Raw genomic sequence first — 27,769 nt, 5'->3', positions numbered from 1 at the left:
AAAGAACTACTATTTACCCTTCACCCAGATTGAACAGTAATTAGCATTTCCCCCTGCTGCATTCTCTTTCTCCATACTTGTCTGCATGCACACGTGCCTACACTCATGCACACACTTGTGAGTGCATTTATTTCTGACCCAGCGGAGTATTACAAACATCATGTCTCTTTCCTGCTTAAAGATCTTGTAGCAAGATCTTCCTCTTATACAACCAAACTATAATGATGAAATCTGAAACATTTAACATGAATTTAATACTATTATCTAATTCATCTTAATTCATATTCCAGTTTGCCATTCTTGCTCCAATAATGCCCTATTTAGCAATTTTTCCAGCCCAGGATCATTCTAGAGACCGCCTGCAAGAGAACATTTGTGATCTGGAAGGCATTTGCTAGTGATCCTCTTCCTCTGGGCTGGGTTCTCCCCTGTCATATTCTTCAAGCAGTATTTCTCTCCTGCTTTTTCTTTTTCTTCTACATGTACTCTTTCTTTGATTCCGCAAGTCAGCTGAAGTAGCAAGTCATTGTTTCTCAAACTAATTTTCTTTCTTTCTTTTTTTTTTTTCTTGAGATGGAGTCTCGCTTTGTTGCCCAGGCTGGAGTACAGTGGCGCCATCTCGGCTCACTGCAAGCTCCGCCTCCTGGCGTCCATGCCATTCTCCTGCCTCAGCCTCCCGAGTGGCTGGGACCACAGGCACCCACCACCACGCCTGGCTAATTTTTTGTATTTTTAGTAGAGATGGAGTTTCACTGTGTTAGCCAGGATGGTCTCGATTTCCTGACCTCGTGTTCCACCCACTTTGGCCTCCCAAAGTGCTGGGATTACAGGCGTGAGCCACCACACTCGGCCTCTCAAACTAATTTTCATAACAAGTTAATAGCATTAAAACAGGCTTGAGGCCGGGCGCGTTGGCTCCACCTGTAATCTCAGCACTTTGGGAGGCTGAAGCAGGTGGATCACCTGAGGTCAGGAGTTTGAGACCAGCCTGGCCAACATGGTGAAACCTCATCCCTACTAAAAGTACAAACATTGACTGGGCGTGGTGATGTGAGCCTGTGATCCCAGCTACTTGGGAGGCTGAGACAGGAGAATTGCTTGAACCTGGGAGGCGGAGGTTGCAGTGAACTAAGATCACACTACTGCACTCTACTCTAGCCTGGGCAACAGAGCAAGACTCTGTCTCAAAAACAACAGCAACAACAACAAGAAACAGGCTTCTTCCTAAATAATGAATGAATGCTGTCCCAGAAGATTTTCATTATATCCATAGTCAACTTTCTTTATTATTTATTTATTTATTTATTTGAGATGGAGTTTTGCTCTTGTTGCCCAGGCTGGAGTGCAATGGTGCGATCTTGGCTCGCTGCAACCTCCGTCTCGTGGGTTTAAGTGATTCTCCTGCCTCAGCCTCCCAAGTAGCAAGGATTACAGGTGTGCATCACCACATCCGTCTAATTGTTTGTATTTTTAATAGAGACAGGGTTTCACCATGGCCAGGCTGGTCTTGAACTACTGACCTCAGGTGATCTGCCCACCTCAGCCTCCCAGAGTACTGGGATTATAGATGTGAGCCACCATGCCCGGCTTATAGTCAAATTTCTATATCATTTTGTTTTGTGGGTAGAATGAGACTAAAAATGTCACTAGGGACCAATGCCACTAGGATCAAATGGATTTCAGCTAAATTTTATGTCTGTTATAATGCAGAGAACACTCTAGTATTATTTAACCTCTTGCAGAAAATGAATCCTGTTGTCAAGCCAGCATCATTTGAGGAAGAAGTCCCACTTATAAACAGAAATACAAAAATTCTAAATAAAATATTGGCAAATGGAGTTCAATAATATATCAAAAGAAAAAGTATGTGACAAAGTAAGATTTATTTTAGGAATACAGGAGGCTTGAAATTAAACATCTTTCTAAATATCACTATATCAATAAAATAAGAAAAACATGATCCCATCAGCAGATGCTACAAAAATGTTTGAAGCAATTCAGCTGCCATTCCCAAAATAAGAACTCTAAATAAAATAGGAATAGAAAAAAGCCGCTTAACCAGAATTCATACCATTTACAAAACCCAGTAGCATGCTGCCCAAAAATGGTAAAATTCTGAAATGATTTCATTTAATATAAGAAGTTAATCAAGATGCCTGCCATCACTATATAATTCGTTGTTTTCGTATTTTTGGCAACTGCAAAGAAGATTGCAAATATTGAGAAAACAGTGAACAATCTCTGTACTTATACAAATATGCTCACAGAAATATAGTAATGTAAATATGTTCATATATGATTGTTTATCTAGAAAACAAAGAAAACCAGTAGAGAAATACTAGAATTATAAGAGAATTTGATAAAGTGACCAGATACATGATAAATATATTTTAAAAATCAATAGCCGTTTTCTAGCCTAGCAATAAATAGCTTTTTTTTTTTTTGCTCTAGCAATGGACACCTAAAAATGCAAAGGAAGTAAGAATTCTTTCAATAAAGCAATTACAATTGTATATTGCATAGGAAAAATGTTTACAGTACCTACATTTTTAAAAGTCTTATTGAACAAATAGAAAAGCATACTCTTTTCTTGTATGGGAAGACTTACTATCATAAAAGATTCAACTCTTCTAAAATTAACATAGATATATGTGATTCCACATAGAATCAATCCCAACAGGTGAGTGTTTTGGGAGGAAAGGGGGAAGTTGCATATAGTTATATTAAAGTATTAGTGGAATTTACACATATCTGAGAATAAATATGTAGAGCATGCCCAAGAAAAGATCATAAAAGTAGACTCATTTTTACTAAATATCAGACTATACTATGAAGCCACCATAACCAAATCACTGTTATTGACAAATAGGTTGGAGATTCTAGAACTACATTCCCATTCTAGGGTCTACATGTGTAATACATGAGAATTTGATTAGCCTTAAAGATGATCTTTCAATGTATTGAGGAAAATTTGGCCTCATTAATTATGTTGTCACAACTGGCTCTTTATTTGGAAAAAAAAAATGGACTCCTATATAGAAAAATTAATTCCAGATATATTAAAGACTTAAATGTGGAAAATAAAATAGTAAAATTCTACAAGACACTCCTGAAAACATGTAATTTTCATGGAGGAGAAACTTCTGTAGCCACAATTGGACACGCAGAAGCATTTCTTGGCCATTTAAATATTAAAAGCTTTTATATGGCAAAAGAACCCATTTTAAAAACCAATAGACACAGTGCATTTGCATGAAATTTCGTAACATAAAGACAGAGTTGGTATCTGTTCTACTCAAAGAACTCTTTAAAAAGAGGATAAGCCATGGATACAAAGTAGACAAGAGACATGAGTTAGACATTCCACAGAATTGCAAATGCAGATAGCCAACAAATGTGTGAAAACATGCTCAAACTCACTGGTAGTTGGGGAAATGCAGCTTTTTAAAGTAAGAAGTAACATCTTTAATTTTTAAGACTGGAGAACATTAAAAGACCAATGTAACAACCATTGCTGATAGGGAAATAGGGAAAAATCTGTGATTGTCTTTTGCAATGGGAGAGGAAAATGCTTTCAAAATCCTTTGAAAGGCAGAATCTAGTAAAATTAAAAATGCATGTATCCTTTTAACTCTGCTGCTGGGCCTTCTTCCCATAGAGATAAAAGAAAAATCCTGTGTGTTATAATATAGTATAGATATGTATTACATGTTTGTGGTAACAAAGAACTGGAAAGAAAATGAATGCCCGTCAGTGGGTGAATGGCTAAAAAAAATGGTACATCCATACTATGATTTATTATGTGAGCATTAAAAGACTGCATTAGCATCAAACCCAAGGGACTTGGAGGGCTTTCTGTAATGCGTTGTTTAGCGAGAAGAGCATGATGAAGAAAAATGTGTATAATGTCTACCTTTTTGGTTGGCAGGGGACAGGGTCTCACTCTGTTGCCCATGCCGGAATGCAATGGTGCAATCATAGCTCATGCAGCCTCAACCTCCTGGGCTGGAGCAGTCCTCTTGCCTCCACTTCCTAAGTAGCTGGGACTACAGGCACACACTACCTCGTTGTGTTCTGTGAAATTGTGACAGGGTCTTGGTGTGTTGCACAAGCTGGTCTCGAACTCCTGTCTTGCCCTCCCAAAATGCTAGGATTGCAGGCAGGAGCTACCACGACTGGCCAGTGTCAACATTTGATGAAACAAATTATGATCCCTAATTGTGTGTGTGTGTGTGTGTGTGTGTGTAGTATGCTGTAGGCAGAGTGGAAAATGTGTAGGCATGCTGGGCTTCATTATAGCATGGTGATGAAGGGCAGGGGAGAATCTGAAGATGGGTAGAAGGAGAAGCTCAAGTTTAAGAAAAAGAAAAAGACTGCCACGTAAACAGTAGGCATGACATCACACGTACACATGGATGCCGAGCAGTGGAGGTGAGGGTATGTACTAAGAAAGTGTGCATGGCTCCTGGCTTCTGGTAGAAGCTCTGTCCAGCTATAAAACAGACAACTTTTGTTGTTGTGAGGGAAGTGAGTGCAACAAGTCTCCTGTGGATTTCTCCTTGAAGTCTTTGTAGCACATTGAAATCCCAGGGCTGCTTTCCATTCTGCTGTGGGCTGAAGGAAGAGCGTGAGAGTTTTACTGGCTCTACTCACCACACATCTGATTGCCTGCTCCCAATAGACTTGGGAACAGCTTCCTCTGGCCACACACTCCATCTCCAAATAGCTAGTGTGAGTTCAGAATTCTCTTACAGATGCACGTCCAATTCCCACAGGCCTGAGAGCTTGCTGGGCTTGTGGGTGGGGATTTGAGGGATGCTCAGCAGCAAGTGACCCAGGCTCTGTGAACCATTCCCAGAACCAAGCAGGAGAAGGACCCTGAGGGCCAACATGTCCTGAGTTAAAATGACATGTTTCTTCCAAGCACCTTCTTCAGCTCCTGCTTTATCTTTCTAATACACAAATGTCAGTACAGGTGAAAGTCAAAGGTCCTGCAAGGCACCGTCTGCCCAAGAGCTCATTGTCACTGGAGACTGTTTGGTCTGGTCTCCTTCCTATCCTTGCCTTACACCGCATCCCTCAGCCAGCCACCATCCTGTGTATCTTAGAAGGTTCCTCGTCCAAAGACAAAATTACAACAATTTAAAGATCCAATTGGCTTGTATTAGCCATTCTGGAATTGGGTAGCATCTCATTCCATGAAGCAGAATGAGTGCTCTGATGAGCTGAGCAGAGGAGGCCAGCTTTACAGGCAGAAAGCGGCTAAGGAAAGAGAAGCAGAGCAAAAAGCGATGGGTTGTTTCAAAGTGACTTTCTTTACAGAGTTGAAACAGAGGGGACTTCCGTATCATGCTGCCTCAGGCAAACTGGGTCCTTTCTGGTGCCCAGGTAACTGGTTGCTGTGAATCTCCTGTGTGTTTTGTTTGTTGGTTTGTTTGGTTTTGGAAAACTGGCCTGTTTCAAAGTTTAGTTTGATGACACAGCTCTTAGCACAAGTAACTCCATTCTGGTTTGGTCAGGTCTGCTGGGGCTGAGTGCAGGAACTCAGTCCAAACAGTGGCCTTCTATCAACTTTGTTCAGCACCTCCAAACAGGCATGCTGATGTCTCAGCTTTGTAAGGTGTGCATCTCTCGTGGGACTGCTTCCTCACCCACATCCCTATCATCTTGCCAAATCCTGTTGGTCCAATACCTTGCAGGTCAGATACTCTTTGGTGCAAGAATCCTTTGGTGACTCTCCCTTCTCCTTCTGCATCCTCCCTCAACAGGTATTAATAGTTTTGCAGAGCCTTGCGTTTTGTGTATTTATCTCTATGCCTGTTGCCCCACTCCCCTCCCCCACCTTTGCAGTAGATGGCGTTCCTGGAGGTCAGGGACCCGATTCCTTTCCTTCTTTCTTCTGTTTGTAAATCTCTCCATGCCTGGTGCTTATCACAGTATCTAGCCCATAATTCATTTATAGTAAACGTCTGCTAAATGAATAAATGGATGAAGTACATTATGCTTCCTGAACTTTTAGTATAACGTCAAGATGGAAAGTTGTAAATTTTACCTCTGCTATCATGAACAGAAAACAAAGCAGCACTTCGCAGAGCTAACTGTGGCGTGATTCCACATCAGCCCTCGTTTGACAAAGGAAGGTAGTTGCTAATTTAACAAGAAGTCTTGGCTAATTGGATAATGTATGCTGTTTTTAGTGTTCAGTGTATTCATTTGATAGTGATTAATGTAAAAATGGTCTTTCATTTATTTCCTTTGTTTGGAGGGTGTCTGGCGATCTGTGAATCATGAAGTCTCAGGTTTGGACTTGACTGGAAATGAAGTCATCGTTTGGTAGAAGGGAACACTGAAGCCGTGTGGGTCGGAAGGACTGCTCTTAATGGCTCATTGTTCTCCCTGCAGATTTTCACCGCCTTGCCACCCTTCACTCTGGGAATCTTTGAGAGGTCTTGCACTCAGGAGAGCATGCTCAGGTTTCCCCAGCTCTACAAAATCACCCAGAACGGCGAAGGCTTCAACACAAAGGTAAACAGGGTGTGATCTCAGAATTGTCACCTCAGAAAGGCATGGCTGTTTGATTCTAGTCATCTGCCTATGAGATATTTGAAGCTTGAGAAAGAACATTTGAGAAGTGCTAAGAACATGATCCGCTCGCCCCACCACCACCACACACACACACACACCCACACACACCCACACCCACACCCAAAAGCCCGGTGAATTCAAGACGCCTTCTCAGGCGACGGGTCCATGCTGCGTGGGCTGCAACCTCCAGTCCCAGCGTGTTCACTCCTTCCCGCTTCTCCCCGTCAGCCCCTGACATCAGTGTGGGCAGCAGCTCCCACAGCCCAGGTTCAGGATCCGCTGTCAGAGACCCCCCTTGTGCGGTCCTGCAGCCCTGTGTGGAGGCCCGATGGCAGCTTACCTAACTGTTGCTGGGTTTGTCATTTGAAATAAAATGTGTCTTTAGCTGGTGCATAAAATTGTCTAGATATGAACTCAGGGATCCCATAAGTTGCAGGGGTTTTGTTTGGTTTTGTTTTTCTGGACCAGAGAATCAGAAAGGAGCCCCAAAAAAGGTGTAGGTGATCCTGACAAACCCAGCCCAAAGCTGGGTGGGGTGTTAAAGGGGTCGGCAGTCTCAGACAGCAGAGGGGTCTGCCACACAGATGCCATTTGCAGCTGAAAGTGGCAGAGTGCTCGGGTGACCCCATCCAAAGAAAAGAGAGATGTGTGCCTGGGCGCAGAGGGGCGAGATGTGAGCATGGCTGCAGGGCCTTGTTTCTGCCTCAGGTCTTCGTTCAGGGGGGATTCAGAAGTTTAGACAGAGGTCGGTTGCACAGTTCACCTCCAGTACTGTGTGCCGGTGGTGGTCACGATTTGTGTGCGTGGTTCCTGGGCCGTCAGTGAGGAGGACATAGGGAGTCACCTCTCCAGGCCTCAAGGAGCGAACAGTCTCCCAGGGCCTCTCTTCTGAGCCACATGTTCCTGACATCCCTGCAGCCGCCTTCTTCTGGGAAGGCTCACTACTTACATCCGAGGCAGGGAGGAAACAGAAGGGCTCCTTATTGGTTCTGCCGTCTCCCATATCCAAAGAGACCTGAGGGACTCCTTTTACCAATCCTTGTTGACTATGATTCCGTTAATGGGAAAATGTGACCCATTTTCACTGCATTATTTACATAAATCCATTTTCTACAGAATTTGAATGCAAAGGCCATTTGAGGTGGGAAGTAAGTAGGAGCTGAGGATGCATGGAAACATCTGCAGGCACTTTGAAGAATTTTTTTTTTTTTTTTGGACAGGTCAGAGATGGTGCAAAATGAACATTTAAAGCAGGGGGAAATTCCATTGTCTTATAATAAAATTTTTCACTATTTTCTGTCGTCTCACCACTACTTAGGCTCAAACTATATGATAATTCCCAGGGACAACTGGTAGATGTTTAAATAAATTTAATCTGGCTTTAATAGTTAATAATTCTGTCATCACAGTGGTTAAAACAATGATTGTGATATATTAGTGAAACTAAAGTTTAGAATAAACTAAACCTTGTGTCCTTTTTTCTGACCTTTAAATATTAAAATAAAGGGAACTTTCAAATATGCGTATTATCTAAAATCCCAAAAATAATAGAAAAAGTTGAATGAGAGGGATTTGAAGTCGTAAAACAAAACAGTGAGAATGCTGTGCAAAAATTTACAAGTGCAATGTTTTCAGTGCTTTTAAGACATCCCATCCGCCCCGATTCAGTTTAATTGTTAAGAAGAGACACAGTTTTAGTTTCTTCTTAACAATTTTGACCTACTATCCTTTCTCTGGATGTTTGTAAAGTGGTGTTGTCTCTCTTACAATGCTAAAGAAAACTGATCAGAATGAATTTTTCACATGTGGATAGATTGTGTTGGTCTGCATACATGTGAGTAGATATTTACGTCTTTACAACTAAAGTAATATGATCTGGAGATAATCCAGTCATTTTATGTAAAAATTTAATAGTTGATTTGGGTGAGGGTTTTGTTTTGTTTTGTTTTTCAAAGTCAAGAATAATATGCTACTGCTGGAACCTTGCAGCGCACGGTCAGGATCCTTCACAATGTGGCGTTTCTTGCGAGTTTCACAGAGGTCAAGCATTTCGGGGCAGCTCCTGACTCCCTTGGTTTGTTTTTCCTTAGGTTTTCTGGGGTCACTGCATCAACGCCTTGGTCCACTCCCTCATCCTCTTCTGGTTTCCCATGAAAGCTCTGGAGCATGGTAAGGGCTGTGTGATTTCACCTGTCAGCAAGGAGCTTTGCAGCCGCTCTGCTGCCCATGTGTTCACAATGGTTTTTTCCAGTTCTGCAGAACGAGAGATCACAGGAACACATTTTAGAGTGAAAACATACCTAAAGCGTAATGAGAGCTGGTCTCAGGTTTATAGCTGGTAGGTTTCATCAGTTCTGGCTTCGAGAACCCATTTTCTTTCCAGTTGACTGGATAGTTTGGGTACTGGGAAATCTCAACTCCGTTTGTAAACACTATTTGAGTCAGAGATCTTCAAGGAAAGCCCTGTACTATAATGAAATGTTGATGCTTTTTGTCTGTGCTTTGAAATTCTCTGTTAATTACTTGGACTTTTATTTCCGAGCCTCCCCTACCCATATGCAGAATAACTCAGATCTTATAGGAGTTGGATCTTATTCCTAGCTTTCTAACAGTGTCCTGTCCTTGATGTATGCCTTTTGAAATTAGGGTTTGAGAACTAATTCTTCAGATTGGTGTTTGTCTTTACAGCGAGAAGAGGATATCTGAGAACTGTGGCAGACTCGTGTTTTTTCACACTTCTTAATACATCCAGAACGTGGCCTCCTAAAGAGACATATTTTTATTCTCAGAAAATAAAAATGTATCATGAGAATGCTACTCTTTCATCCCTCTCAAATAGTAATAATCCCCCTGGGAAAAATTACTCCAAATGTTGACTAGACAAGGCCCTTCATTGTTCAAAGAACCAAAGAATATAAAGTTTCCAAGCGTCTTTGTTTCTGTGTCAGTGAGTTTTAGGCTTCCAGCAGAAACGATTCATCCTCACTGATATTCTTTAACCTATTAAATACTGACAGAGAAAATGCGTGCACTGCCATTTTCTTATGCCACGTGACATATTCTTTCAATTTCATCAGAACTCCTTTTCCTTTGAGGGTTCCTAAGTCTTTAAATTAGAGAATACAATTTTATGCTTTCTAGCCCCACCCCAGAAAAGAGCATTCTAGTGAAATCGTTGTCTTTTAACATGAAACCCTTCTTGTGATTCATCTTTACTCAGTGGATTTAATTTATTTTAAAATAGTTTTGTAAATCAGAGTGCGTAAGAAGAGTTGGGGATGTGATTTTGTGTCAGAGGTTGTGATATTTTGGTGACAGACTCAGCCGTCATTGTAGCTGGAAGAATTAGTGATGGGAAGTGGTATGTCTGATGAGCATAAGAGAAATTTCAGCAATCATCCTCCATACGTGAGCCCAGGCTTTAGTACTTAAGAAGAGTCTGCAAATAGCATGAACTAGCCACAAGTACTCTCTGAAGACCCCTTACCACTTCTTATCTAGACATACTACTGTGTTCCTAACTCAGAAGTGCTTGCCTTTTGACTCTCAGAAGCTTTACAAGATGGTCATTTACTTACCTGCTTCAAAGGAACTAATGTGGCCGTTCTGCAGTGGAGACGATGGTTTTCTAATCCTGGAATTACGATCACATACTTTCAGTTGGTGCCTTGTAGTTTATGGTGAAATTGCTATAGTTGACCCAGATACCATTATGTAAGTCCATTCATTCACCTAACATGGTCTGTGTTTAGAAGTGGTAGACTCCCAGCAGTTGCTCACTTACCTAAGAGACAGCACCAAGTGAATTTTGAATGAGTTCTGCTATCCTTATCTAATTCCTCCAAATTGGGCGAATTGCCTGGCAGCCAGCCAATAGGATGCTTCTTCCCTCTTTTTATTGTCACCATCATCATCAATGTCTTTATTTCATTGGATTTATTGAACCTTCAGCGTAGGGGTTTTCTTTGAGTTGTGTTGCAAACAATCATCTATGGAGCGAAACTGTGTAAAGTGAAGTAAGTTGCAAATATTAAGTGTGTCAGAACAGAGGGACATTGGTGTTCTTGGTCATTAGTTGACTTCCTTTAACAAATTGAATATTTTAGAATTAATTTCTAGGCCGGGCGCGGTGGCTCAAGCCTGTAATCCCAGCACTTTGGGAGGCCGAGACGGGCGGATCACGAGGTCAGGAGATCGAGACCATCCTGGCTAACCCGGTGAAACCCCGTCTCTACTAAAAAATACAAAAAACTAGCCGGGCGAGGTGGCGGGCACCTGTAGTCCCAGCTACTCGGGAGGCTGAGGCAGGAGAATGGCGTAAACCTGGGAGGCGGAGCTTGCAGTGAGCGGAGATCCAGCCACTGCACTCCAGCCTGGGTGACAGAGCGAGACTCCGTCTCAAAAAAAAAAAAAAAAAAAAAGAATTAATTTCTAAATTCTCACTATTAGTACGGAGAAAAAAATCATTATATTATTGCTCATTAACCTTATTCCTGTCATGTTCAAGACACTGGTAGATTCTAAGGGTGACAGTAGATATATCAATGTCGGTCTCACCTTGCAAGAGTTTGTAGTTTGGAAAGGGAGATTAGATTTTGTGTTAGTCCATGTTGTGCTGCTGTAAGAGTACCATAGACTGGGTAATTTATAGTGAACAGAGATATATTTGGCCCCTGGTTGTGGAGGCTGGGCAGTCCCAGGTCCGGGAGCTGGCGTCTTGTTAGGTAATTTATAGTGAACAGAGATATATTTGGCCCCTGGTTGTGGAGGCTGGGCAGTCCCAGGTCCGGGAGCTGGCTTCTTGTTAGAACCTACTTGATGTGTCATCCCGTGGTGGAAGGATATGGGGTACAGAGAGAGGAAGGAACCCATGCCAGTGACACTAGCATTAATGCATTCATGAGGGTGCTGCCCCCATGACCCAAACACCTCCTGTCAGGCCACAGCTCCCAGCACCACTGCATTGGGGATCAAACTTTCAACACATGAGCTTTGCAGGCTACATTCCAACCAGAGCAGATAAGCAAATAAATAACTCTAGTACAAGGTAGGAAACAGCTGTTTCAAGTAAGCCATAGATAAAATGCTATTAGATATCAGAGGACTGAGAGATGCCTTTCATTTGGAGCTCCTCAACAGCTTCCTAGAGGAGGTAATATTTACGTTTAGCCCTGAAATCCAACAGAAGGAAGAATGAAGCAAAGTGGGGAAATCAGGACAGGTGTGGAAAACTGAGCAGCTGAAGGGTGGAAGATGGGGAAGTTTAGGAAGGCAGATAAAAGCTGAATTACAGAGGGCTTTGAGTATGAGGTTAAGAAACTGGGATGTGGCCAGGCGTGGTGTCTCCCGCCTGTAATCCCAAAACTTTGGGAGGCCAAGGTGGGTGGATCACCTGACATCAGTTCAAGACCAGCCTGGCCATCATGGTGAAACCCCGTCTCTACTAAAAATACTGAAATTAGCTGGGTGTGGTGGCAGGCACCTATAATCCCAGCTACGTTCGGGTGACTGAAGCAGCAGAATCACTTGAACATGGGAAGTAGAGGTTGCAGTGAGCCAAGATCGTGCCACTGCACTGCAGCCTGGGCAAAAAAGCAAAACTCTGTCAAAAAAGAAAAAAAAAGAGAAGGGAAGGGAAGGGAGGGGAGGGGAGGGGGGAAGAAAAGGAGGGAGGGAAGGAAAGAGAAAAGAAGAAGAGAAAGAGGAAGAAGGAGGAGGAGGAGGGAGGGAAGAGGGGAAAGAAGGGAAGGAAGGAAGAAAGAAAAGAAAGAAAAGGAAGTTAGGAAGGAAAAGATGGAAGGAGAGAAATAAAGAAGGAAAGAAACTGGGACTTAACTGTTTAGACATTGAAGGGTCAGTATAGAATTTAGATCTAGAACTTTATGATCAGGGCAATTTGGGAAAATAAACCTGTCATGTCTTGTAAGGTGGGCAGTAGAAAGAAAACTACCGGCAGAGATTGCAGGGCACAGCTTAGGGAGGGTTAAACCCAGGAATGGGATTGTGTTTGGAGAAGATGTTTTGAAAGGAGCTTCTTTGTTTGCTGAGATTGTCGCATATCTGTGAGGTAAGAGGCTCTCTGAGGGCACAGTGAATGTAGATACCAGCAAACCAGGCCCTGCCTGTCCTGCCCTCTGGTGGCTTACCTAAGGTCAGAGTTGTTGGGCAGGAATTTCGTACATGTTGCTTAATTACCGGTGCCCTGATTCCTAGGATCTGTGAGTGGAGCTTGTGTAATAAAGAGACACAACCTAGTCTAATGAGTCCAGGAACGCCTTCTTCCAGGAAGTGATATTGAAGTTCTTGAAAGAGGAGTAGGGGGTGGTCACGGGACAAGGGAGATGTGGGACAAGGGCCTGGTTGGGAGAAGGAACATTCCTGGCCAGAACCACGCAGGTGCATAGGACCTGAGCTGCTGAGGCCATGGGAAGTATTTTAGTGGGACTGGGGGTGCCTGGACTCTGGACTCTTCTTTATCCACCTCTGGTGAGAGGCTCGGGACACTGGGCATTCCTGCCTTGGACTGGAAAAATCAGTAACCTCCCGCTGTGAGTGACTGCTCATATACCCCCTGCCTCCCAGTTGATATGTGAAAACCTCAAACTATAAGGTGATGGTATATAACATAGGGCCTCTGGGAGGTGATTAGGTCATGAGGGCGGATCTCTCAGAAATGGGATTAGTGTACCTATAAAAGGGACCCTAGAGAGCTCATTTGCCCCTTCCACTATGTGGGAATGTAGCTAGAAGACATCACCTTTGAGGAATGGGCCCTCACCTGACACCACAACTGCCACCTCCTTGATCTTGGACTTCGCAGGCTCCAGAACTATAAGAAATGAATTTCCAGGGGTTATAAGCCATGCAATTTAGAGTATTTTGTTATAGTCGGCCGAAAGAACTAAGACACTCCCTCTCCTGCTTGCCCTATCCTTCTGGAACTATCAATCAAAACACATTTCTACACATTTCTAGCATCCCCCGTGTAGTGGACAACCACCGCTAGTCAAGACAACTACAGCATAGAGAGGAGGTAGGGGCTGGAAAAGGGGGAAATAAGTGAAGGAGGATCTGATCACTAACAGCTGGTGGGGGGGGACTTTTTCTCATGGCAGGGTTGGAGGTAGGAGAGTTATGTGATGAGTTATGTAAGGAAGATGAAGACTGCTCTGTAAAGAAATATGTGGGATCTGGCAAGAGCGTGCCAGGACCATGCAGTTGCACAGGACCTGAGCTGCAGAGGCCGTGGGAAGTATTTTTAGTGGGACTGGGGGTAGCAGGGATTTTTTTGGTGGGGATGGGAGTGGCAGGGATAAAGACTGTAAGCACCAGAGGACTGGGATATGCCAGCTGACTGGAGGACTTGTTTATGTGTTCTGATTTGCTGTCCTGAGTACAAGTGAATTCTTGTTACACTTTTTTTTTTGAGATGGAGTCCCATTCTGTTTCCAAGGCTGAAGTGCAGGGGCATGATCTTGGCTCATGCGATCTCCACCTCCCAGGTTCAAGCAGTTCTCCTGCCTCAGCCTCCTGAGTAGCTGGGATCACAGGCTTGTGCCACCACGCCCAGCTAATTTTTGTATTTTTAGTAGAGATGGGGTTTCACCCTGTTGGCTAGGCTGTCTTGAACTCCTGACCTTGTGATCAGCCCACCTTGGCTTCCCAAAGTGCTGGGATTACAGGCCTGAGCCACTGCGCCTGGCCTTATTACACTCTTAATTGTCATTTAGGAAAATGTATATCCTCCCTACCCCCAAAGAGGCATAGGAACATGGTACCAGTTTGAGACAAACTAGGGCACTGTCAAAGCCGGGGGCCCTTGGTCTAACAGAGGGGCGCCTTCTGGCCTCTCCCCGCCCCCCAAGAACTGCCTGAAGCCATCCCTCAGATGCCCACCCACATCCAGAGACCCAGAGGAGGTTTGTTTGACTGGAGCTGAAGTCCCTAGAGTAGTTTCATTTCCCCCTTGATACGGTATGGATGATGTCACAAAGACAGGAGGTTTTACTAGAAAATTCTGCCTCCACCATCTGTGGAGAGAACCTTGGGTATATATCAGTGGTGTTCACTTTGGGCAAGGCAACAGAAACACACTTCTTGTTGGGAAGAAACATTTTCGAGAAGGTATATTGTTCATCTAGAATGCTTCCAAGAATTTTGCTTTGCTTATTTTCATGTGGTTTTGGAGAGACTTTTAAAGCACTCCTTTGCTGATGGAGTTTGTGATGATTCATTTCAAATTTCAAAATAAAATTTTCCACTGAAGCTATTCAGTAAATCAGATTTCTTCCAACCATCACAGCCGTACACTTACTGCCATGGTCTGCCTGCAGCTCCTCGCCTTTGATCTGGAAAGCGATGGTAGGTTAGACCTAAGATGTCATCTTCACAGGGACCCAAGTCCATCAGGAGCCCTGGTGTCAACCCACACCCGGGTTTCCTGTTGGTGCGTCCCGTCGGCAGAGTTGAGCAACCTCCGTGAAGTGTAATGTGGTTATTGGCAAAATAATACAAAATCGGTCTTGATTTTGAAAAAAGAAGTATTCAGATGATAAAATTTAAGAGAGAGGTGATGGGAAAGAGACTATACTTAACAGAAGAAAAGAGCTCCTAAAAACATTTGTTCTTGATTCCCCAGAGTCCACACCATAGAAACTGTTCCCTCACCCTTTAAGGAGAATACCACACAGATTCTTATGTATGGGCATTAATTAATCAACTGGGCCTTTCGACATTTTTGGAGAAGGCTATTTTATAATTTTTAATAAATGTGCTCCTGTAAGATCAGGCATGTTTTACATACTGAAATAGTAGTGCACATGTATAAAATAAAACTTAGTGTGACTCTCTTTGCCCGTGGCATTGTTGGGTCATATTAGTTTAAACTATTTCTGACCCTTACTTTATTACTGAAAACTTGAGTATTTCATACCATATAAATCCTGAGACTTGCGTCGTTTCACATTAAGCTAAATTTGGGCAAGATTGCCGGTGTTCTCTGAGACTGCAACTTCTTAAACTCAATTATTCACTCATTTTTGTAAAAAGATAAAAGAGTGGCTGGGCAAGGTGGCTCATGCCTGTAATCCCAGCACTTTGGGAGGCCAAGGCAGGCAGATCACCTGAGGTCAGTGTCAGGCCTCTGAGCCCAAGCTAAGCCATCATATCCCCTGTGACCTGCACATACTCATCCAGATGGCCTGAAGCAAGTGAAGAATCACAAAAGAAGTGAAAATGGCTGCTTCCAGCCTTAACTGATGACATTACTTTGTGAAATTTCTTGTCCTGGCTCATCCTGGCTCAAAAGCTCCCCCACTGAGCACCTTGTGACCCCCACCCCTGCCGACCAGAGAACAACCCCCTTTGACTGTAATTTTCCGCTACCTACCCAAATCCTATAAAACGGCCCCACCCCGTGTCCCTTCGCTCACTCCCTTTTCAGACTCAGCCCGCCTGCACCCAGGTGAAATAAATAGCCTTGTTGCTCACACAAAGCCTGTTTGGTGGTCTCTTCACATGGACGTGCGTGACAGTCAGGAGTTCAAGACCAGCCTGACCAACATGGCGAAACCCCATCTCTACTAAAAATACAAAAATTAGCCGGACTCGGTGGCGCATGCCTGTAACCCCAGCTACGTGGGAGGCTGAGGCAGGAGAATTGCTTGAACCAGGAGGCAGAAGTTGCAGTGAGCCTTGTGCCATTGCACACCAGCCTGGGTGACAAGAGCGAAACTCAGTCCAAAAGAAAGAAAAAAAAAAAGATAAAAGAATATGTTATCTTATACCAGGCTCCTCCTGGGTTCTGGGGACACAGTAGTGCATATAGCAGAAGAGTTTCTGCCCTCATGGAACTGGCACCTAGAGAAGGCAGGATTTGAACAGGAAATGTTAGCAAAGCAGAAGGTCAAGGTCAGGTGGAATGTCTTCCAAGGAAAACTGACTTGGACTGAGCTTTAAGGACTGCTTCCTGGAGGGTGTGGCAACAGAGTTGAAGGATGAGTAGGAGTGAGGCAGGAGAAGAGGAGAGAGGAAAGCGCTTCAGGTTGCAGGAATAGAATAGTTCCAAGAGAAAGATGGCATGGAGCAGTCGGGGAGTAGATTGTGAGACACAGATTGCCTTGGGATGGTGAGAGTGGAGACAGAGAAGTCAGACCTTTCCAGGCCTTTGGGAATTAATGAGCCTTTAGGAGTATAAGTGCAATAAGGTCATTGGCAGGTTCTAAGCAGGGAGCTGTGCAGTCCGATTTATTGTAATATAACCACACAGGCCAGAATGATGACTAGAGTCCAGTTCCTAGGCTGTTGCTGATCTAATTTAGCCATAATGGCACTTGAGAGAAGTGGATGGTTTGGAGGCAAAGCTAGAAGGACTCAGTATTGCATTAATTAATAATCCCCTTCTCCACCTGCTTGCACAGTGTCCTAAACCCACCAGAAGAATGTGCTAATGCAGTCATAAAGGGCAACAAAATACTGTATTTTACACTAAGGTACGTGAAACAATACACTCACATTTTGTTGCCGCATAAAAGTCACCAACAGTGCTGTGTGCAGCATAGAAAAGATCTAAAATACATTACAAAGATTCAGAGACAAACAGTAAATGCTGAATGGGACAGGCAAAGAGGGTAGTAACTCCATGTGGCATCACCATCTGGGAAGATCTGCAGAGAGAACAGAGTGTGGTGGAAGTTCATAAAACCCTGAAGTTAGTGGAACTTGCTCCCTAAGACCTAGAAACACAGAACATTCTGGGATTCTTTCAGATTTACACAAATGAAACCATAGCTCATAAATCTGCGTAACTGGTTACTAACCCATTCATAGTACGTTTAGAATATAAACGGGTTTCCAAATTCAAATGCAAAATTTTTGTTTTGTTTTAAATGCAGTTATGAACTGTGGTAAAACTCTGACTTTAGCTATTTTTCTGTATTGTGACAGTGTACCTCACACATCCTGAAACCCAGAATTGGGCTGGAAGGATCATTGTTTTCCTTCAGTTTAATATTTCTTGTGTTTCAGTGTCTCTTTTAATAAACTCTGTTACGTGTGTTTTAGACAGTTGGGTTCGGTGTAATGCTGTAAGAAGTGTGAGCCAGAGTTCCTAGATTTCACTCTTAGCAGGAAGTTGAATCGAGATGGATTAGCCAGGGAATCTCACAGGCTTAACCCAGTAAAGATTTATTTCCCACCCATGTCCCTATCCAGTGGAAGAGTGCATTGTTCATTGGCGTGTTGAGGATATTTTTCTTACTTTCCGTATTCCAGATGCACTGGCATTAGGGGCCTGGATTCCGGAGAGACTGTCCTCCCAGGGCTAGCTAATTCCTGAAGATAGCAAATGCCTCCCCTGCCTGCACCCCTTTGACATACAAATCAAGCCTGAGCCCACGACCCCAGCCACCTCCTTTATCAAACTCATACACTGAGCCAGTGTTCCTTCTGCCCAACAGCACCCCAGGGCCAGGTACCCGACAACTGGGGACTGTCCTTACAGCCCCGAGTCTGCCAGAATTACTCCAGTTGTACAATCGTAAATGTCCTCATTGAGCGTACCTACCCTGCCTCACCCGTTCCTCCCTGTGAGAACCCCAGCAGAGCCCTGGGCCATGCTCAGCGTCTCTCCAACCTCCTGAGTTCTGTGGTACTACCTGGCATGGCCTTGCCTGGCATGCTGTGCCTCCTGCTTCTAGCATCTGTGAGTGTGAACTTCTGCCTCCATCACAGTCATTCCATGTCTGCCTGTCTTACCGTATCTGTTAAAACTAAGCCCGCTTCATTTCAACACAGTGAGGCTCCGGGGAGTACACCCTCAGCCTCAACACTGGAAGGGGAGAGACAGGATGGTTTGCAGGGCAAGGATCATTTGCTCTTACCCGTGTCTGGCAGGAAGAGATCCATCAGTTCTGCCCACATCTGACTGGCAAGAACTGGTCCCAGGGCCTAGCACGGTGTGGGGTGCTGGGGGATATCCCTTAGGTGTGTACCCAGGAGTAAGAAACACGTGTGGCCTCGCTGTGTGACTGCCTGGGCATTGGTAATCAAGTTAACTGTGCATCATTTTTACTTCCTTTTTCAGATTTATTTTCAGTAAACAAAAGTGAAAAAAGAGAAAGATTGAAATTTAAGTTTCATTTCCTTAACTTCATCCAGCAGAAATGGCAATAGAGGAGAAAATCCAGCAACAGGCTTATATAACCAGGAACTTCACCCAGCAGCGCTGGTTGTGAATGTAATTGTAATCACTAACACTTGTATAAACCCTGCTTTTTATAAGGCAACCTCCAATACTTTATACTACTCTTTACGGGGGGGGAAAAAGTAAATTTTCTCTTCATGAATTCGTAGTGTCGGAGGCAGAAAGCATAATTTTAATTCTAGTACAGGCGCTACAGGCATACGCAGGTTAACTTCTAAAAGTTTGTAATTTAGTGACCGAAAGTTGGAACACATCTTCACTCTTGATGTAACTCTACAAGTCGCTAGTTGGGGTGCACTTCCTCTGAGCCACTTGGAGTCTTGAGAGGCCCAGAGAGTAAGGTGGGGGCGGGGGCTGGCTGAGTTAATGTTCTGGAATCCTGGCTGCTCCGAAACAGTGCTGCGGGAAGCTCCTGAAGGGAAAGGAGGAGAGAGGAAAAGCAGGAGAAACTTAGTATCTGCTCTCGGACCAAAATGTCTTGGTAAATATGCCTTGGAGTTGAGGGAATGGTGCCACCTCTCCCTCAGTTCTCCCTCCTGAGCCCTGCATGAGTGTGCTGCCTGCATTGTTCAGTTCAGCTGTGCCACCGATTCTGACTACATCTAAAGTATACATGTAAATTCAGCCCATCTGTTTTCATGGTTGTTAAACCCTGTCTCTTCTGACCACTATGTTATAACGTTGTCTTGAAATTTTGCCTTTGTCAGAGCTATTTCTGAATACATTTTGTGGTTTAGCTGGATGATGATGTAATGCTTTTAATGAGCATTTAATTGAAATGGCATCTGTATAAAATGGCATCAACCTAGCTCTTTGGAATATTCTGAAACAAGTTCCTTGGTCATTTTGTCTGTTTGGAAAATGAGACATGCTTTTCTTATAACTTGTGGCTTTTCCCACAAATATTTTCAAAGAGATTTTTGCAGACAACGTTTTTGGGCTGTTACTGCTAATGTTGGAGGGCCCGTGTGGTTTTGTCCCGGTTGTTCACAGTAGGCTGGTTTAGTGACTGTTTCCAGCCCTCATTTGGCTAATCCTCTGTTAATTATGTCTGTTCCTGAACCCCAGCCAGATTTGATGACTGATAGGAGTCTGGAAGAACAGGCTCACCTGCTGCCCTGGGTCAGTGGATCCTGGAGCCATACGTAACACTGGATTGTCTCTAAGAGAGCGTCTGGGACTGGGTTTCTGTCTCTTTCATTTTATGGCACTTTTCATGCATGCCATAAGCCCCATCGTTATATTAGGTTTATATCATATGCAATCACAGATCATTCTAAATGTGACTTCGTATTTTATCAAACCAAGCACATGGTGGTGGTGGTGGTGTTGTTGTTGACCCGGTAGAAATTGTCCCCTGGATTTCTGAGATGGGTGACGCCCTCCTCGCACATCTCAGCCGTCACCAAGGGTGGACCTGATCCTGGATTTGCAAAAGGCTAACTGATCTCAGTCTAGTTCCGGTAAATGCCAGCCCCTCTGATGCAATGGAGAGACGAAGCCTTCTTACCTTTCTCCTTGGTCTTTAGGCCTTTGTGTGTCCCCCTCTCAACGGACCCCCACTCCAGTATCCATCTCTGCTCCCCACGCTACTTTCTCTGAAATTATGCTCTTACCACGGTTTGCACAGATGGTGGGTAAATACCGTTCCGAAGGCTGGCTTGGGGAACCCAACTATTCCCGGTTTGGGATTTTGTCCCCCTTTGAAAACATTCGCTTGAGATTTTAAATATCTGACTAAAATAAAGACAGGGAAGACTCTCAGAGTGGTAGAATTGTAACAGAGCTGTCCAGATTTCAGCTCAGTGAGAAGGAATATTTTGTCAGCAACCTGCTTCAGAAATAAGCTGGACAATCAAATGAGGTTTTTCCAGCCTGCATTATCAGGGAGCTGTAGCTTGGGAACACCTTCGCGACAAACACTTTCCTGGGACTTCTTTTCTCCAGGAGTAGCTTATTGGCAGGCTTTAGCAAGCAACAACACCCACAGTGTTTGTTACACACCACTGTTACAGCAGTCGAAACAGAACCATCTAGTCCCCGGGGTTTCCCCACAGGGTGTGCAGGGTGGTGGCGGTGACTCGTTTGAAGGACGCTGTCTTTTCAGAGGCTCTTGGCGAGTCGGAGAATCTCACCTTGGTTCGGGTGTTTCTCCTCCAAGGGAATAAACTATTTATTTCCAGATGGTGTTAGCTTTGCCTAGGGAAGGAGATGCTCTTTTCTAGGCTGAAAACTAAAATGCACCGCGGAGTTACCTCTCCAAAACGAGGAACTGAAATATTAGGCTTAGCCCATCTTCATTAAAGTTTAATGCTCAAATTACCTTATGTGTTAACATTTTATTGAATGCCAGTAGCATTCACTGTCATGACAAGTTAGAAATTAATGCATTGTCGGCTGGGCGTGGTGGCTCACGCCTGTAATCCCAGCACTTTGGGAGGCCGAGGCAAGTGGATCACCTGAGGTCAGGAGTTCAAGACCAGCCTGGCCAACATAGTGAAACCCCGTCTCTGCTAAAAATACAAAAGTTAGCCAGGTGTGGTGGTGGACAGCTGTAATCCCAGCTACCCAGGAGGCTGAGGCAGGAGAATCGCTTGAACCCAGGAGGCAGAGTTTGCAGAAGCTGAGATCACGCCACTGCACTCCAGCCTGGGTGACAGAGTGAGACTCTGTCTCAAAAAAAAAAGGAAAGAATGCGTTGTCAAACTCTAAAAGTTACATTTAAAAAACCTCCTTTAGATTCTCTGCTTCTGCTGTTCTGCCAAATTGCCAGCCTCCTGTACACAGTCTTAAGGGCCCCCTCCACGTAGGTGTCCTCTTCACAGGTTAGCACTCAGTCCTGAATGATCCAAGAGTCTGTCTCTTGTAAAGGCCATCCAGCTTCATGAATGGCGTTGCTCTGTGCTAATGCCTCATGCTCTTTATTTTATTTTCTTTTTAAAAAATTTTATTTTTTCTTTTTTAGAGACAAGGTCTCACTCTGTCACGCAGGCTGGAGTGCAGTGGCACGATCATAACCTCAAACTCTTGGGCTCCAGCAACCGTCCTTCCTCAGTTTCCTGAGTAGCTGGGATAACAGGCACACGCCACCACGCCTGCTTCTTCATGTTGGTTCTCTCTCCTGATTGCGTGGAGGATTGTATCCCACCCCATTTTCTCCTCCTCAGCCTGGTGGGAGAGATGAGAGCTCTCTCTGTTAGACATTCTCCCTTCAGTGTAGGTTCTCTCTACTTACTCCACCTCCTTTTTCTTCCCTCTGAGGCAGTGGTTCTCAACCAGCATTGATTTTTGCCTCCCAGGGGACATTTAGCGATGTCTGCAGATAAATTTGGTTGTCACAACTAGGATGGCTGCTGCTGGCATCTAGTGGGTGGAAGCCAGAGATGCCTCCAAGCCGTCCGCGATGCACAGGACAGCCCCCAGACAAAGAATTATCTGGCCCAAAATGTCTGCAGTGCCAGATTTAAGAAACTCCGGGCTAATGAAATGCCCACACCAACTCCGAATAAAAGGTCAGGTCTCCAGGTGCTCCTGACACTCCTGGAGTTGTTCACTTTCTGTGCTTCCTTATGTGGTACAAAATTTCATGTGAAATTAATTTCATATGAATCTAATCATATGATTTCAGATTTCATATGAATCTAATTTTCTGTCCACCACAATTCTCTCCTGGATATTTCGTTACCGTTAGGTGTCAGTATTTAAAATGAGTACTTCTTAGTCTAATTATTTTTTTCGTTGAAATTATCTTCTGTCATTCTTAGGAGTCCATTTTTCTGACTCAGTTAATTAATACAAACTCTCCTTTACAAAATTTACAGTTTCTTGGCCGGGCGCCATGGCGCATGCCTGTAATCCCAGCACTTTGGGAGGCTGAGGCAGGTGGATCACCTAAGGTCAGGAGTTTGCAACCAACCCGACTAACATGGTGAAACCCTGTCTCTACTAAATATAAAAAAAATAGCCAGGCGTGGTGGCACATGTCTGTAATCCGAGCTGCTTGGGAGGCTGAGACAGAAGAATCACTTGTACCTGGGAGGAGGAGGTTACAGTGAGCCAAGATCGTGCCATTGCACTCCAGCCTGGGGAGTGAAATGGCACACCTAGGGGCTTCTGGGATGAGAGAGACCTCCTTGGGAGGCCCCCAGCACCCGCTAGGCCTCATCACTTCTCCCCTCTGCCTGCCTCAACATCCCCCTGAGTCCCTGCCAGCCCGCCCATACCATCCTGTGGACTCGCCACCGCCCATGGGCAACAAGAGCGAAACTCCGTCTCAAGAAAAAAAAAAAAAATTGCTGTTTCTTACTAACTGTGTGACCTTGAACATATTTGACTTCTCTTTGCTGCATCAGGTTCCTCATGTGAAATATGCACAAAATTGTACTATTTCATGTAGTTGCTAAAGTATTAAAGGAGCTAATATATGTAAAGTGCTTAGAACTATGCCTGTCATATAGTAAAGAGCTTATATACGATATTTTTTAAACATAGAATTTCTTGGCCAGGTGCAGTGGCTCACAGCTGTAATCCCAGCATTTTGGGAGGCCGAGGCAGGCGGATCACTTGAGGTCAGGAGTTCAAGACCAGCCTGGCCAGTATGGTGAAACCCCACCTCTACTAAAAATGCCAAAAATTAACCAGGCATAGTGATGCACACCCGTGTAGTCCCAGTTACTCGGGAGGCTGAGGCAGGAGAATCGCTTGAACCCAGTAGGTGAAGGCTGCAGTGAACTGAGGTTGCGCCACTGAACTCCAGCCTGGGTGACAGAGCAAGACTATCTTAAAAAAAAAGAAGAAGAAGAAGAAGAAAATAAATAGAATTTCTTATAATGTCTAAAAATTTTGTTTATTGTGTGTATGTCCATAAAATATGAAACATGTTCTAAGTCCTCCCTGTTAAATAAATGCCTTGTATGTTTTAGTCTCTGACTCAACCAGCATTGGAAATACTGGTATTAGAAGAAAATTCAAAAAGTTGTCAAACCATAACCACAAATTTTGATTTTCAGCTTAGTCTCCCATGCCTGCTAACCCTTTCGTCTAATCAGTTTTCTCTAAGGCCCCTTAGGGCTAATGCAGGTGGCACTTCAAGCATAGACATCATTGCTCTTCTCAATTCAGATGCCTTCATGAGCAGGTGGCTTGAGATGGAGATGAGGAACGACATCCTAAGCTATGTTGAGGAGGGAGAAGATCTGAGACTCTCAGATTTCTGCTGTTAAATCCACGGGGCTGATTTAGCAGCTAGGAATACGGGCCTTAGCCTTTTAGAGCTCCCTATCTGAAAGGAGTCTTAGAGATACCTTAGTTGTCATCATCTGCATCTGATATAAAAATCTCCATTTTATGAGTGGGGAACTGAGACTCAAAACTTAAAATTTTTAAAAACAAAATAATGGCAGAGCTGGAACAGAGAGCGGGGCTGCAATAGGGTCTTGTAACTCTCATTCCTGGGACTCTCTCCACTAACCCTAGTTCCCTTCTCTCCACCTCATGTTTTCTTTGTTTTGTAATGTGGTCATGTTTCATTGCTGTCTGTTCCTCTCGTGAACTTAAAATATGAATCATTTGGTACCACGTTTTCATATGTCTTCCTGTATTCATATGACCAGAATCAGTATTCTCCATCCCAAACACCGCTGTTTGCCTACACACTCCAGCCAAAAACTTTCTTGATTCCCCACATTCTTTTCTACCCTACATCCAAATCATAAGAAAATGGTTTTTTGTTTGTTTGTTTTTATAAGAGACAGGGTCTTGCTCTGTCACCCAGGCTGGAGTGCAGTGGTGATCGTAGCTCACTGCAGCTTCAACTTCCTGGGCTTAAGGAATCCTCCCACATAGCTGGAACTACAGGCATGCACCAGCATACCTGGCTAGGTTTTAAGAATTTTTTTCATAGAGATAGGTTTACCCAGGCTGGTCTCGAACTCCTGGGCTCAAGCAGTCCTCCTGCCTCAGCCTCCTAAGTGCTGGGATTGCAGGTGTGGGCCACTGTGCCTGGCCAAATGCTGTCATTTCCACCTTCAAAATATTTCCAAGTGGCTTCTGTCTGAGCTACTCTGGGCCTGCATTGTTCAACAGAACTTTCTGTGAGGATGGAAATGTTCTGTAGCTGTACTGCCCAATATAGTAGCCATTAGCCACAAGTGGCTATTGTGTATTTAAAATGAATGAGGAACTGAAGTTTTTATAGCAGTTGTATTGAGCTATAACTTACATACCATCTAATCATTTGAAGTATGCAGTACTACGGTTTTTAACATATTCACAGAATTGTACAGCCATTACAACAAAACGTTATATAACATTTTTATCACTCCCAAAATAAACTTTATATTCATTAAGAGTCACTCCTGGCCAGGCACAGTGGCCCACGCCTGTAATCCCAGCACATTGGGAGGCTGAGGCAGGTGAATCACCTGAGGTCAGGAGTTCAAGACCAGCCTGACCAACATGGTGAAACCCCATCTCTACTAAAAATACAAAAATTACATGGGCGTAGTGGCACATGCCTGTAATCCCAGCTCCTTGGGAGGCTGAGGCAAGAGAATCCCTTGATCCGGGAGGTGGAGATTGCAGTGAGCCGAGATCAAGCTATTGCACTCCAGCCTAGGCGACAGAGTGAGACTCCATCTCAAAATAAAATAAAATAAAACAAAGTCACTCTCTGTTTCTCCCAAGCACCTCCAATACCTGGAAACCACTGATCTGCTGTCTGTCTCTGTAGATGTGCCCATTTCTGGATATTTCATACAGATGGAATGTGTGGCCTTTGGTGTCTGGCTTCTTCACTTGGCATAAAGTTTTCAAAGTTCATCCACGTTGTAGCATGTATCAGTACTTCATTCCTTTTCATTGCGAAAGTGTTCTGTCATATTGATACACCGCATTTTACTTACCAATTCGCAGTTGATGGACATTTGGGTTATAAATAGGCTATTGTGAGTAAGGAATAATGCTGTTCATTATTTTAAGCTATTATGAATAATTATAATAGTGGCACTATGGCATTTAGGTACAAGGTTTTGTGGGTTTCATTCATGTGTTTTCATTTCTCTTGGGTGTGTGCCTAGGCGTAGAATGACTAGGTCACATGGTAACTATACATAACCCTTTGAGAAACCGCCTCACGGTTTTCCGGGTTTGCAGCGTTTTACTTCCCCACCAGCATTGTATGAAAGATCTAATTTCTCCACATCTTGTTATTGTCTGTTTTTTTGTAGGCACCCTGGTGGGTGTTAAGCGGTGTCTCATTGTGGTTTTGATTCTATATTTCCTTGATGGCTCATGATGTTGAGCTGTTCTTTATGCGCTTACTGGCCATTTTTATATCTTCTTTGCAAAACTGTCTATTCAGTTTTGCCTATTTTTAATTTTTTTTTGGGGGGGGCTTTTTCCTGTTGAGTTGTAAGAGCTCTTTGTGTGTTTTGGATGCAGGTTTCAGTACATAATTTGCAAGTACTTTTTTCCATTGATCAGGCTGTCTTTTTACTTTCTTGGTGTTGTGCTTTGAAGCACAGAAGTCTCCAATTTTAAAGAAGTCCAGTTCATCTACGTTTTTCTTTCCTCACTGTGCTTTTGGTGCCATATCTAAGAAACCATTGCCAGATCCAAGGTCATAAAGATTCGTGGCTATGTTTTATCATAAGAGTTTTATAGTTTTACAACTCAAAAACAAAAAGTCAAATACTGCATGGTCTCACTGGTAAGTGGTAGCTAAGTAGTGTGTACTCATGGCCGTGGCGTGTGGCGTGATAGACACTGGAGGCGCAGAAGGGTGAGAGGGTGGGAAGGGAAAGAGTGACGAGAAATTCTGTAATAGCTGCAATGCACACTGTTCAGGTGAAGGAGACACTAAAAGCCTAGACTTCAGTCCAGTATATCCATGTAACAAAATTGCACTTGCACCCCTTAAATTTACATCAATTAAAAATGATTTTATAGTTTTGTTTCTATGATCCATTTTTAAGCATTTTAATTGTGGTAAAAACATCAGCTTTGCCGTTTTAACCATTTGAAGCATGCAATTCAGAGACATTGATTACGGAATGTTAAGCGACCATCACCACTATGTTTTTCCAAAAATTGTCATCACCCCAAACTGAAACTCTGTGCTCATTAAGCAGTAACTCCTCATTCTCCCCTTCTTCCCCAGCCCCAGGTAGGAATGAATTTTTTATTGTATTTTATTTTAATTAATTTAATTGTAAACAACTAAATGCAGCTGGTGATTACCATATTGGGCTGCACAGTTCTAACACGACTAGTGTCCTCTTGGATAGACTGCAACAATCATTTCTCAGCTGGCTTTGCATTTATGATTATCCCATTTATGGTTATGTATGGTCCATTCTCCCATAAAAGCTGGATTATTCCTTTAAGAACATAACTTACTCCATTTCATTCCCAGCTCTGAACCTTCCGGTGATTACCTATTACAGTTAACAAAGAAATCCAAGCTCTTTGTTGTGGTCCACATTTGTCTGCCCCTCTGACTGTCTGTATTCTCCTTTTCCTTCTCCCAGTGCCTGCAGCCCCCCTGTCTTTGTAATGATCCTTGAGCTCATCAAGTGCTGTCTGTATTCAGACTCTGCAGTTTCTCTTCTCTGCCTGGAACACTCACCCTGTAGATCCCCATTTAACTCTCTCCCTCCTACCATTCAGATCTGCTCAAATGTCACCTCCTCAGAAAGATTCTTCCAGAGCTCCCTATCTAAGATAGCAAACTCTGTCACCCTGTGTGCTATTACTCTACCTTATATCTCCTGTGTTTTATTCTTATTTTTTATTAAGACAGGGTCTTACACTGTCTCCCAGGCTGGAGTGCACTGTTGCAGTCATGGCTCACTGCAGCCTCAAACTCTGGAGCTCAAGCAGTCCTCCCACCTCACGCCTCCCAAGTAGCTGGGACCACAGGCAAGCACCACCACACTCAACTGATATATTTCTTTTCTTTTCTTTTCCTTTTTTTTTTTTTTT

The 27,769-nt window shown here is 43.7% G+C and overlaps 1 protein-coding gene across 1 annotated transcript in view; it reads left to right on the top strand.

Moving 5' to 3' along the window:
- ATP8A2 (ATPase, aminophospholipid transporter, class I, type 8A, member 2) overlaps window positions 1-27,769 on the top strand; it is a 560,732-nt gene that overhangs the window by 368,035 nt on the left and 164,928 nt on the right. The window contains 4 exon segments of the mRNA XM_011958629.1: window positions 6,403-6,525; window positions 8,676-8,763; window positions 13,635-13,644; window positions 23,595-23,640. Of these exon segments, the coding sequence (XP_011814019.1) occupies window positions 6,403-6,525; window positions 8,676-8,763; window positions 13,635-13,644; window positions 23,595-23,640 (267 nt within the window).

The sequence above is a fragment of the Colobus angolensis genome, unplaced genomic scaffold, assembly GCF_000951035.1.
Source record: "Colobus angolensis palliatus isolate OR3802 unplaced genomic scaffold, Cang.pa_1.0 Scaffold113, whole genome shotgun sequence".
NCBI classification, from domain to species: domain Eukaryota; kingdom Metazoa; phylum Chordata; class Mammalia; order Primates; family Cercopithecidae; genus Colobus; species Colobus angolensis.
This window is presented reverse-complemented; position numbering and strand designations above follow the sequence as displayed.